Here is a 14,460-nt window from a genome sequence, read left to right as displayed (position 1 = left end):
CTTTAAAATGCCCTATAAAAAGCCAATCACCTTCAAGTCACTGTAACTCCGCGCACGTGGCTGTGTAGGTTGAGGGACACCTCTGGCTCCTAATTCATGTGAATAACTTTTCTGTGGTCCACATGCTTTTTTCTTTAAGTTACATTCCAGCAGCAATTGCTCTTCAGTCCTTTCTTTGAGAAGATAACTTGACCTCTTTGCCTGCAAAATCTGTCGATAGTAACGGTTCTAAAAAAAATGCTCAGTAGACAAAGGCAAAAAAAAGTAAAATGTTATTAGCCACAGACTAACCTCACTGTCAAAAGTACCTTTTGAAGATTTATTAGAATCCTTTGATGCTAAATAAGAAGTAAACCACCGAGAAATCTTCCGTCCTTTACGGAGTCCTAATAAATAAATGATCACATTGTCATAAACCAATAGCAGCCACACAATGAATAAAAGGTAATAAAGTGCAATGACGATAAACATGGTAATCAAACACATGACAGGCATGTAAATGCATGATTTTATCAAGCAGTGCCCAATGAAATAGAGATAAAAAAATCCAAACATTAAAAGACAAAAAACAGAGAGATAAGCGTTCAAATAAAAAAAGATATTGATAATAAATATGAGATGCATCTCAGTCTCTTAAGAATTTCACCATGAAGCATGCACCTTAATGAACTCTTACGTGAGATGTCCTTAATCTCAAAATTTAAGAGGCATACGCCTAATATTTAAGGTTGAGGTTGACTTAAAAAAATAATAATAATAAATAAAATATATTAACTAAAAGCCAATTTTATTATTGAAAATTTTGACTTTACATGCCCAATAATAGTGCAATTTAGAGAAATAAGTTAGTTGTTTGCTTTCATAGAAAAATAAACTAAAAATTTTTCCTTTGGACCAAAATACTAGCAGAGGGGATAAACGTGATTTGCTTTTTGAAGTAGAATAGAATATGTTAGAAGTTGCTTTGATCATTCATCGTGATTCAAAGTGGATGAATCATGGTTCAAAGATAGATTAATAGTGGTTAGAAGAGCCCGTGCCTCAAAACGCTTCAAGACATATATCTTGTCTCGCAAACAAAAAGCACAACCATGTTCAATTATGGAATTTTAAACCTTGAAAAAAATAACCAACTCATACGTTTCTCACTATTATTTATTATAGAATCATGTGGACAACCAGGACTTAAATTTCTAATTAAAACAAATTCTCCATAGCCAATAACCAATCCTAAAAGAAATAAAAAAGAGAAAAAAGAAAATTATATGAACAACCAAAAATCAATTCAACTAACCGACAAGAATACTAAAAGCAAAACTTCAGCAAAGAATTTAAACAAACGTTTTGCTTTGGCTTCAAACTTAAGGGTGGTCTACCAAGTTACAAAATTTCAAGGTTTTCAGAAGTTTTCATTGTTTTATTTTATTGAATTATTTAAATTCAGTATATATTTCAAAACTTAACAAGCAGGTTTTCATAGGCATTTATAATTCTCCAAAATAACAAAAAACAAAAATGCAGGATAATAATTTCTTCAACAATCTGAATTTTCAAATAACAAATACTCGGTGCATTTTTATGCCATAAATATGTACAAACATAGATCGTGTGTGCCTCCCATTCATAGTCAAACTAATACCAACAGTTTATACGAGGGCTAGAAAACATTATCCATAGATTAAAAAAATCATAGTCCAACAATTACTCTTCTATGCTTAATCTTCAATTTACCCAAGTAAATCCATAGATCAACTTTTGCTGAGAAAATAAGTGCCAGAAGACTTGAATAGTATGACTGCATTTAAGTTCCACAAATAAAATAAATAAATCTCAAAATTCAAATAATTTATAACCCAAAATAATACATGATGTCCTTGGCACACCAACAAAATGGATTGGGTTTACTCGCACCTACATAACATATTGAGATGAGCATCTCCAACGCAACAACCACGGATAGCCTGCATGAATCCACTTATCTATGACCCACAACATCTTGCATAAACACAAAATATAATTTTAGCCTTAATGAGTGGTCGATGATGGACAGTAGTGCCACCATTATTGGCTAAGATCAAATTATCCTATATTATCTCAATTCTTTTCAAGTTTTACTAATAAGGAAAACTTCCACTGAAAATTAAAGCTATAATTTAGTCATTTTTAAATTTTAAAAAAAAACTTCAAATATGAGTATATAATAATTATGATAAAAATTTAAGAAAAATAAGGTATTGCTTTAGTTTTTGAAGGAATGCGGGCAAAAGAAAAATGGAGATGGATATGCCTATCAAAATTAGGAAAATGCTAAGAAGATAAACTATGTTGCAAGCAACATGGTAGAATCTTTCAAATCTATAAATTAATAAGATATGAATCGTTTGCTTTAGAATTTTTTGGCCAAAACAATCAACCAACTCAACATTTCCAAAAAAAAAGGGAACCGCTTTTTTATCATGAAAGAATTGCATCAATTAACTCCCATAACTATGATATGATTATATTTCGATAAGGACATATTGTTGAAAGGCACGCTTGTGTTGTCAAATATTGGACTACATCTTTCCACAGCAAAATCCAGTAATTGTAGGCATTGTGATTCCTATAAAAGATCATGTGGTCGTGTAATTTTCGGAAAGGATCCGTATGATAACAGCTCGGACTAATTCTTAAATGTCGTAATTATTTACTGGGGAAACTTCTCATTCAAAATGACTTCAATTTTCAAATATATTTTCTTTATGCATAAGTTCCTATGATTTTTATCAATTGCATAGCCCATATATGACGGCATTGTTGCTTGTAATTATAATCGGGTGAAATTAATATTACTCTTAAACATTTTTGCACATGGTATCAAAGACCTAAGACTCAAATTCTCGAGGAATCAAATTTTTGCTTGCTATTCAATGTTGATCACCTCCTTTTTGTCTCCATTCTCCATCATATACATTCCTTTGCAAGAAATTTTTCTACATGATTGCTTCCATATCTTGTTCCTCGGACAAGAACAAGTTGTGCAAAATTTTTTGGGGCAAACTTCTTTATCTCTATTGAAGTTGATTATCCATTAAATCCTTCACTCTCTAAATTTCAAGGTGTTGCAATTCATGAGCCCTATGATGCGCCTCAGCACCAAAATCAGTGAACTGACCACGACGAAACGGTAATAGAAAGGTGGAAGAAACACAAATAGGGGTTATTCTTACAAAAATTAAAGGAAAACAAGCAATATACAAGATTGATTTATTATTCGAGAGGTAGAACGTCTGTCCCACACCCTAGATGTCGCTAGGAACACCAGAAGAAGAAAGAAAACTATAACCACAACAAAATATGCACGATTCAAGCAAACCATTGGTTACTCCCCTAAGTAGAATCCTCTCACATCATTTCAAAAACTTTCCTTTCCGGCTTTCCCTGCAAATTCTCTTAATTTCTTTTCCTTGAGTATGTGATTAAGCCCCTCATGGACCCATATACGCCCGACTTTCCTCTACTGCGATAAATTGCCGCTCGGTTGTTTCTTATGAAAGGAATCAACCCGCTTCTTGTTGTTGTGGGCCATTTTGATGGCTTTCGACCGGTCCTTGATAAACCGGTCAAGTTCTAACCGCAACAACACTCCCCTCCCAAAAAAGTAAATTGTCCTCAAGGTGGAATGATAGAAACTGCTTGTGAATCACCCAGTAAGACTCCCACATTGCTTCATAGTTTGGCAAAAATTTCCACTTAGATAATACCTCCTTCGCAACCCCCGCTTCCTGACGCACTCCTTCGATCTCTAGTGGCTCCAGATTCAACTCGAAGTGCTCCGTCAGAGTCGGTGGTAGAGTAGATGAGGGTGTATAATCTACAATCGCACGTCTCAGCTGTAATACAAGAAAGACCGAGTGTAATGCAGACGATGATGGCAACTTCAAACGGTAGGCCACTGCACTGATGAGTGTCATCATCTCATAAGGAACAAAGTTAGGGTGTAAATGAATCTAACACGAGCGAGCCCAGGCTCAGCTTGTGTTTGGGTCGTTTATATTTCGAGCTCGAAAAGTGTGTATGTGTTCTGCTTGTTTGTATAGCGAGCCGAAAACGAGTCATTCACGAATAAAGAGTCATTTTGACAACCCTAATCACTTAGCCATAAGATGTTAAGGATTGAACAAAATTTAAAAATTATTGCTTATGTTAAACATCATTTGAATCTAATTTAACAAATTTTATTATATTTTTTTAATTAATACTTTTAACTGACTACAAATCTTCGTAGCCTCGTAGACAATTAATTTTTTTTAAATACTACTCATCAAAGATATATATGATTAGTAGTATTTCGAACCAAAACGGGCCGAGCACTAACGAACAAATATTTGTTCGTGTTGTTCGTGTTCGGCTCGTTAAGCGAACGAGCCGAACACGAGTTGTTCGCGAACAACGAGCCGTTTTGACATCCCTACACAAAGTATCGCTATGACAGTTTTTAGCTTTTGCTGGACAATGACTTATGTCGGTAGGGTCTCAGTTTCAAGAAGACCATTTCTCCTGGTTCAACTTGCACCTCTCCCTTATTTATGTGTCTTTCTCTTCATAATTTATTGAGCTCTCAGTAAATGCCCCTTGAGCTCTGCTGGTATCCTCTCTCTCTCCTTCAAGTACTGATCAACGCCCGATATTGGTGTGATACTATGCCCATAATGTGTCAAGTGAGGTGGATCTCACATATAGAATAGCTTCTAAAGGATTGTCTGTGTTGTGGTGTGGTACAAGTATGTCTCCACACTCCTGTTAATCATCCATGTCTACCTATCGATCTGGGGATGATATGCGCTGGATCTTTTAAGGACTGTCCCTTACAATCTAAAAACTCCTTCTAGAAATGGCTGAGAAACATCTTCTCCCTATCTGATACAATTGATTCTGACGCCCCGTGCAAACGGAACACTTCCAAGATAACATTGTCGCAGCTGAGACTGTAATGTACGGATGTCGTAAGAGAATGAAATGTGCATACTTAGGTGATCCACGACCACCATGATCACCGTGAACCCTTCTGATAGAGGCAACCCCTCGATAAAATCCATCGTCACTTTTTTCCCAAACCTTCCCGGGAAATGGTAATAGACCAATGGTTGTAGAAACCCTCCTGGTGTCGTGGTCAAGTACTTGTGCTCTAACACATCATATTTTGCCACCATGTCCTCCACATCACTTTGCATCCCACCCAATACAGATTTGTTGCTAGACGAATGTAGGTAATTTGCACCCCTGAGTGACCCCCGATCACACTGTCAGAAAACTCTTGTAATCATTTGGAAATATACGTCGACGACTTGGGTAGCACGAATAACCCCTGGTGGAGCAGTTGTTGTCCCTCAAAACATATCCTGGATGACTGTTCGGATCCTGTAGTAACTTGACTCTTATCATCTTAGCTTCTCATCTCGTTCACTTTCCAGTCTCAAGGTTTTCCAATCAACGACCAAGGGTCATTAATTTGGGCTTTCTCGACCAAATTAATTCCGATAGGGTCATTAATTTGGGCTCCTCCCCCTTTCTCGACAGTGTCAGTTGTATTGTTCTCCAATCTTGGCTGATACTGAATCTCAAAATCATACCACGGTAGCTTGGATAGCCATCTCTAATGCTCCTCAGTCACCATTCGCTACTCCAGAAAATACTTTAAGCTCCTCTAATTTATTCTGACCAAAAAATGTCATCCCAACAGGTAGGGCCCCCACTTCTAAATGGCAAAAACAATTGTTATTAATTCTCGTTCATATACTGACTTTAGTCTCACTCTGGTCGTAAGAACCTGGCTAAAGTAGGCAATCGGTCGCTAATCCTGGATGAGCACATCTCCCAATCTGTATCCCGATGCATCCATCTCTACCACAAATGTTTTACCAAAATCTGGAAGTGCTAATACAGGTACGCTGCTCAGGATTGGTTTGCCCCCCCCCCCCCCCCCCCCAATTTGAAATTATCTTTCTTCAACTACTCCGTCAACGACCGTGCTATCATGTCATGTCCTCTCACGAACTTCCGATAGTAGCCTGTGAGTCCCAAGAATCCTCCCAACTCCTTCAAAGTCCTTGGTAAGAGCCAATCATCCAAAGCCTCGATTTTGGACTGATTCACTGCTACCCCTAGTCACTACATGTCCTAGGTCTCCACCAGTAACTGTGCAAAGGAACATTTATTCAAGTTAGCATACAACCAGTGCTCACTCAATGTCTCCAAGACTGTTCTCAGATGCCCTACATGCACTGTCTTTGTACGACTGTAGATCAGAATATCATAAAAAAAAAAAATTAGGACAAACTTCCGAATATAAGATTGGAAAACATTATTCATGAGAGATTGAAATGTCGTTGGACCGTTGGTGAGGCCAAACGGTATCATTAACAACTCATAATGTCCTTCATGTGTCATGAAAGTTGTTTTGTGGACATCCGCTGGATTCATCCTGATGTGGTGGTATCCTAACTTAAGATCAATTTTTTGGAACATAATTGCCGCATATAGCTCATCCAGCAACACATCCATCACAAGAATAAGAAACTTGTCCGACACCGTTTCCTTGTTCAAAGCTCCGTAGTCCACGCAGAATCTCTAGCTACCATCTTTTTTCTTCACCGGCAAGACGAGACTGGAAAAAGGGCTCGCACTAGGCTTGATAATCCTAGCCTAGAGCATCTTTCAGATCAATTTCTCTATGCCATCCCTTTGAATATGGTGGTATATGTATGGTCTGATGTTGATGGGAGAAACACCATCCTTTGATGTAATAGCGTGTTCGTGCTCCCTCCGAAGAGGTAACTCGCTTAGCGGTTGGAAGACATCAGTAAACTGTTGTAGGAGCTACTGGACCCCTTCCAAAAGCGATGCCAACTATGAATCTCGAATCTCCTCAATGTTCTGCAACTCCGCCAAGTAACCCAATCCTGCTCCCCGAATCGATTTGGCCATGGTTTTGAGCGACACCATGGTTTTGCATAAGCTACCATCTCCCCCCAGTACCACCTTCCTACCCTCCACATGGAACCCCATCATCAAGGAGTTTCAATTCACCTTCATCTCTCCCAATGCTTGCAGTTACTTCATCCCCAAAATCACCTATTTGACCAAATCTAAAAGAAGTATTTCACCATCTATAGGTCATGTAGTGTCAGAATCAGCCCCTTACAAATTGTCTGACTTTTCTCCACCTTATTTGTCCCAATCATAACGTCGAAGCTCCATGTAGTCACCAGCTTCAATCATAGCTTCTCCACAGCCCGATTTGAGATAAAGTTAAGTGTAGCCCCGCTATCCACCAACATCACAATCGATTGTTCTCCAACCATCCCCTCACCTTCATGGTGTGATTCGGGATAAATCTCACCACTGAATTAAGGGACACCTCCACCACAGCCAAACGCAGATGCTCCTCTACCGCTTCCTCTTCTGATTCCTCACTTCTTGTATCCTCCTCCTAAACTAAAAAACCCGAAGGGTGCACTTCTTGCAATAGTGTTCTGAGGCGTATTTTTTATCATAGCGCTAACAAAATCATTTTGTTCGTTTACTCTGCGATTTTGCATCTGTGAGGTGCTTGAAACTACCCCGTAACAAGGTCATGTATTCTTCTCATTCGGTGTCGCCTTCTAAAATGACACCATTTGGGTCCTTGATGTCGTGGTTGTCAAAATGCCCTTGTAGAATCGTCTTTTGTCGCCTTTACTGGTCTTCTTCAGTTGTTTCTTATCCTCCATCATCTGAGTGAGCTCCATAATTTCCCTCAATCTTCGCGGTCTCAAAAGACGAATGGTTGCTCATATGTCGGGCTTTAGGAGCTTCAAGAAGTTCCATTACAGTCCTGCTGCAGAAAACCCCCTGAACCTCTCTGACAAGAGCTCGAACTTCTCCCGAAATTCGATAGTCGTCCTCTCTTAAGTCACAGCATATAATTGTTCGTGTAGTTCTTCTTCACGAAAACGCTCCAACAAGCAATTATAAAACTCCTCCCATCAGTGTATTGGATATTTTAACTCCATCCACTGGAACCACGCTAGAGCATTTCCCTCCAAACACAACCCACTGCCATGAGCTTCTCTTCCTCCGTCAACCCATTGATTGTAAAATATTGCTCCACCCGATACACCCACCCATGTACATCCTCTCCCTCGAAAGTTGGTGTTTTCAGCTTTCTGACCCCTGTATCTCCACCCCAACCTCCTCTTCCTCTAGTAGTTCCCCACATGTAACTAGGGTTGAACTTCATCCTCCGGTCATAGGCATACCCCACTCCTGATTCCCTCCTTCCTCCATCGTTCTCTTCCATGCCCCTTAATCCATCCCACCTCCACTTTTCGGCCCATCCCCCTCCATCGGAAGTCTCAACTCCCGCTCCATTGTAAGTTTCCACTCCCCCTCCTTTTGAAGTCCTAGAGGGACGCGCTTGTAGGTGGATGATCTCTTCTTCGTTCTCGTCTCACTCGATCTCCTTCCCTTTTGACTTGGGCAAGGATTCCTTGATCACCGCTTGGTTAGGGTTTGTAACCGAAGCAGACAGCACGGCATTATATTGCATTTTCATGAGTTTTTTTCATCTCTCGCATTTCTCCTATGCTCTCGGATTCATCCTCTATTCAACTTTCAATGAAAGCAAATTTATCCTCCATGGTGGCGAACATTTCTTCTATTCCCGATCTGCTTTGCCCCTTCTAGCGCATCCACTTTCTTTACTGTCATCTCGCCAAGATCCAAGCTCTGATACCAGTTTGATACGTCTCAGCACCAAAATCAGCGAACAAACCACAACGAAAAAATAATTGAGAGGTAGAGGAAACACAAACAGAGACTACTCTTACAAAAATCAAAGGAAAAAAAGCAAGATAAAAGGTTGATCTAATATTCAAGGCGTAGATCGTCTCTCCCAAACCCTAGACATCGCTAAGAACACCACAAGAAGAAAGAGAACCGCAGCCACAAAAATATATGCATGAATAAAACAAACCCTATGTTACTCCCCTTAATAGAATTCTCTCACAGCATTTCAAAAATTTTTATTTTCAGCTTTCCCTCCAAACTCCCTTAATTTCTCCTCCTTGAGTATTGATTAAGCCCCTCGTGGACCACACCTGCGCTTGGCTTTCCTCTGCTGCGGCAAATTGCCGCTCGGCTTCTTCGCGTGAAAGGAATCGGCCCGCTTCCTTCTACTGCGGGCCAGTTTGATGGCCTTCGACCGGTCCTGGATGGACCGGTCCAGTTTCAGGTGTAATACTCGACTCCCACTACCAAGATCAGTCCATGACGAAGAGCGCCTATTGACTAGCAGTTTTAAGGAGGTAACCAGGAAGAATTAAGAGTCTGTTTGGGACAGATATAAAGCTGCTACAGAAGAAACTGTTTTTCAAAAAACTGCAGGGACTATTACAAATAAAAAGCCAGATCGCAACTTTCTGACAACAACCACACTTTAACAACTTAGGATAAAAAAGTTGATTTATGGCAACCACCACACTTTAAAAACTCATTGAAAAAAAAACTTTCTACCAAAGAAATTTTTAAAAAGCTGCAAAAAAAAACAGTTCCACAGCCATAATTATGTTAGTTGGTTCAGGCAGAAAGTTATCTCAAATAGACCCCAATTCATCAATCATTTGAATATTTGCAAAGCATTCATGCGCATATCGATTAAAGGAAATAATTTAATTGAGGTTGTCTTGATTGGTCCGAACTTTTTTTAAAGGGAAAGGGAAAATAAATCATATAAAATGATACTATTACAAAGCAAGAAGACCCGGGATTCAATGCTCGGGATTAAGAAGATTGCATGATAAAAACATGGCTACGGAATTCAATGAATCACATGCATGTTTTCACTCACAACAAAGACATTTGGGACACTGTGAAACAAACATATTCAAAAAGAAAGAATGTTGCCCAAATATTTGAGCAAATACATTAAAGTAAAACATGTAACCATCAAGTATCAAATAAAATAATAAATTCATCACAAAGTATGCTAATCTCAAGAACAATAACTGGCAAGAATTAGACCACTGCCAAACCATCAAATTGAAGCACAAGGAAGTGGAAATTATGAATATCTTTCCCAAGAATATAGAGCTTATGATTTTTTTGTTGGCTTATTGCAAAATTTGATCAAGTCAATTTTCAAATATTGAGAAAAGATAAGGTACCAACTTTAGATGGGACCGTCTCTAAAATTCGATTGTGGAATAGGATGGGAAGAGTTATGCTTGAGCCCGAAGCCCATGAAGAAAAGCATTGATAATCGAGTGTAAGAAATAAAATTTGTATACGGCCAAAATGAAAACAACAAAATTAATATCTGGTGTACCTGCTACAAAAAATTAAGGCAAAAGAAAATATGCTGGAAACTGAATGGAAAGCCCAACAAAGCAAACAAAGAATAGGGATGCTATGGAAGAGGACACGGAAATCAAGGTTAAATTCACGCGAGCATGACCCAAGCAAATTTAGTGCAAACCCAAAACAAGGATAACTTAAAAAGATGAAATTGAAAAGCTCCAGGGATTAATGGAGATGTTAAAATAGACAAGATCCAGGAGTCCGTGCTCATTGGCACTCAAAATCTAGCAGTGACTCTTGAATCACTGATTCAACAGCCACATATCTTAGAAAACACACATCAAAATTCAGTATTACGCTTGTCCGAGTAAAAAAGAAAAATCTCTATTACTGATAGTTCTCTCACCAAAACAGCAAGCATTAGAGGTGTGCAGATCAATTAATAGTTCAGAATAATGTCTTTATGTTCCCACATTTTCTATTAAACTAACTCAAAAAACTTAGCCACCACTCTATGAATGGCAAGGTAACAAGGTAACTTTTTTTTTTTCCACTTACTATGTATTTCAAGATCAAGAGACGATGACAAAATTTAGAACTTCTAAAAAGGGTCGACTCAAACATCTTGGAAAATTAAGTCAAAAAATATTAAGAACGGTTTTCTTTCTTTCCAGTATACTTTTCTTGTTCAAATAAAGACAACATCTAGCTTTATCATCATCATCTTTGATATCCTTCACTCCAGATTTAAAAACTGTGTTTCCATTATTTTTTGAAGTGTAGATATTAAAATTTTAACTTCAGCATTGGTGAATTTGTAAAACATAAAAGTGTATCATTTCAATCTAGTAATGAAAAATGTTATCTTACTTTTCATTTTATTCGTTGTTAAATATGAAATACCTCCACATTCCTAATTTATTAGGCTCGAAGTGACTTATTTCTTCCATAGAAAATTGCTTAATACCAATATCAAATGTAACTATTGTCCTTCCTTTCACAATAATATCCAAAAACAATTGGAAGAAAAGACTAAAAAATTTCTATCAAGTAATATCAAGTAATGCCAAGAATTACTTTAACAAAGTTCTATCTTCATATTTTCAAAAGGGAGGAATAATTCATGCATTTCCAATGCCATTTATGATCCTCGACAAAATTGAGTATCAAAAAGAAGATGGGTACTTATTAAAACAGCTAGTACATTATGTGAGCTCTAAAAATTCCCGTCAGGCTATATTATATAGTCAAGTGGTAATACGTTAAATTTTCATAAGGCAAATTGAATATTTAGATAAGACAACCCAGAGATATTACCTTATAATTAATTACCTCAATCTTCACAAGAAAGCATTTTGATTAAACTCAATCAATAAAGAGAATACACCGCCATCAAGTTAGAGTGAACGGTGGAAAATTATGATAAACTTAATCAAGAACAGAAGATTTCCTCATCCTAAGTTATCCTAGACCATAGTATACTTATTCAACAAAGATAATGCATCCAATTTATCCAAAATATCATTTTCAACAACCATAGATTGTATCACCTGAAAGAATTTCATGAAACGGCGTGATAAATTGCAAAACGAGCCAATTTCAAGCACACTTTGGCGTAAAAAATAACATCAAATCATATTGAATGTGTTATAGCTCATGAATCATAGATTTGGACATTTGGGAACATTCAAGTCTTAATTTTGAAGGCAACATAACACTGTGTTGAATCAAAATAATCACCCAGTCTAAAGAAAGATTTACGATCTTCGCAAGCCCAAAATATTTGTGTAAATATATGAATCACTTTCATTAAAATGTTTGAGCGTCTATACATTGTGCATGCCATAGTTAACTTGTAGTTGCTTGCATGTTATTTAACGCATGCCTACATAGCAAGTTCATATTATTTCATTTCCAAGATTATCATACCGTTGTGATTTAAAATTTTTGTGAGCAATTGAAGTGGTGTTATTCGTTCACATTTTGAATGTGTTGATAACCGTGCAAGTAACAAGGGGGTAGATTCCACCACTACATAAATGACAATAACTTGTGTCATTTACACATCAACTTTTAACTCCTAAGAGATCTAGGAGAAAGTAAGGGGATCATGCTTGCATTTATTTGTGTTGTTGAGATCCATGTAAGTTTAAGAGGGAGTTTGATAGCTGGATATGAGCAGAATTTACGTAAAAAAAATTAGGAGGATTAAAATCTGAGCTTCGTTGAATCCAAAAATTCTTCATTTCTGTTACTTTTTTTTAACGTAAATTAGGATTTATTAAATTTGATTATTACGTGGATGTAACATATTTAGCTTAGAAAAAAATTCACAAGAGTGGATTTATGCCAAACATAGTAAACAACTTTAATGGATTTAGCCTTAAATTGAACCAAGCAGTATTTTTGATTTGCAACATTTGGATTTGATAAATCCGAATTTATCAGATTTACTCAATCTTATTTAAACTAAATCTTATAAACCCCTAAGACTGTTTGTTTTCTAGAAATTTAGGAAATGTCCAAATATTTTGATAAGTTCATTTTTTCTTATTTTATATTTTCGCCTATCTTTACTAGTTTTATAACATATTTTTATCCCAAAAATTTTTTTTATAGTTATTCATTTAAGTATATTTTCCACAAATGAAGATATTGTTTCCGTCCCAGCATTCGTAAGACATACCAAAATGTATTTTGAGTTTACACATAATGCTAAGAAAGAGGTTGATACCAGAGTTAACCCCAAACAACAATAAGTAAATTTGAACATCCGAATTTATCAGATTCACTCAATCTTGTTTAACCTAAATCTTATAGGCCCCTAAGACTCTTTGTTCTCTAGAAATTTAGGAAATGTCCAAATATTTTGGGATGTTCATTTTTTCTTATTTTATATTTCCACCTATCTTTACTAGTTTTATAACACATTTTTTATTACAAAAATTACTTTTATAGTTATTCCTTTAAGTACATTTTCCACAAATATAGATATTGTTTCTGTCTCAGCATTCGTAAGACAAACCAAAATGTATTTTGAGTTTACACATGATGCTATGAAAGAGGTTGATACCAGAGTTAACCGCAAACAACAATAAGCAAATAATATTATAATTGGAAACTCCGCTCGATAGTAAAATGACACATTGAAAGTAAAATAACAACAAGAGACAACATTCCCTCAACGAGGGTTGTAAGACTGTAGGCAGTTAAAAAAAAGAAGGTTGTCCGTAAGAAACTGTCGGCAGCCGGAATTAAAATTCCATCGCCCGCTTCGGGAGGGCGTTTTAATTTATATATATATATATATATATATGCAAAATCCTATATCGCAGTTTAAATGAAAGAGCGCTCTACCTTAAATCCTATATCTATCCCGAGGGATAAGCATAATACTTGAGGATGAGACAATCAAATAAACTAAGAAATATATGACATCCGTTTGGTCTGCGAAACCGTTTTATTTGCCGACAAGTTCCCATATTTAATACAAAGAATTAAATAGGATTTATTTTAAGCTGGATTCGGAAAAGCTTCCTATAAGAGCAAGCCCCTATAGATAAGGGCAAGCCCCTATAGTTAATTACATCTTAAATGACCGAAGTCACCTAAGAAAACTCTCGATAAAAATCAGGGAATAATGTCTTCAAAGAGGTCAAAAGGATAGGACTTTACAACGAAATCGGACAAAGAGGTGTGAAGAGGGAAAAACTCAAATCTGAGACATTGTTAAGGAATCCAAATGAAGAGAAATTAGAGGAAGCCACAGATCCTGAGGCGAACCTCAGTAGGTTCTCAGTCTATCCTATGGTTTGGCTTCAGCTTTAAAAAGAAATTATTAAAGTACTTCATCCTGCCAATTTTATTTAGTTAGGGTTTATATTTGCGCGACATGGTCACACAAACCGCCTACAATATATGAGGGTTTACGTCGTATCGGACGACAACCTCGGAACCTAGTACGAGTTTAGGGCTTAAATCGCACGGCAGAGCTATGCGAATGCCTAAAGAAAAGATAGAGGATTTATGTTGCGCTAGGCAAACAACCTCGAAATCCTATGGATTGTTGTTTAATTTCTAGGAAAAAGGATGGTTTTGTTGGGGAAGACATGTTCTGCTGTTGAAGATGGTCGTGCTGCCCAC

The 14,460-nt window shown here is 37.1% G+C and overlaps 1 protein-coding gene across 3 annotated transcripts in view; it reads right to left on the bottom strand.

The window, feature by feature from the left end:
* The window catches only part of LOC110031601 (probable serine/threonine protein kinase IRE4), a 73,129-nt gene that overhangs the window by 45,954 nt on the left and 12,715 nt on the right, over positions 1–14,460 (bottom strand). Inside the window, exons 2-3 of one of the 3 annotated variants that reach the window (XM_020734876.1) lie at positions 292–386; positions 31–210 (exon numbers count right to left, since the gene is read on the bottom strand). In XM_020734876.1, coding sequence (XP_020590535.1) covers positions 31–210; positions 292–386 — 275 coding nt within the window. Of the gene's footprint in view, positions 1–30; positions 211–291; positions 387–14,460 lie in introns of those variants that run through there. The other 2 variants (XM_020734877.1, XM_020734878.1) reach the window with 2 other exon arrangements.

The sequence above is a fragment of the Phalaenopsis equestris genome, unplaced genomic scaffold, assembly GCF_001263595.1.
Source record: "Phalaenopsis equestris unplaced genomic scaffold, ASM126359v1 Scaffold000840, whole genome shotgun sequence".
NCBI classification, from domain to species: domain Eukaryota; kingdom Viridiplantae; phylum Streptophyta; class Magnoliopsida; order Asparagales; family Orchidaceae; genus Phalaenopsis; species Phalaenopsis equestris.
The sequence above is the reverse complement of the archived record's forward strand: the minus strand, read 5'-3'. Positions and strand labels throughout refer to the sequence as shown.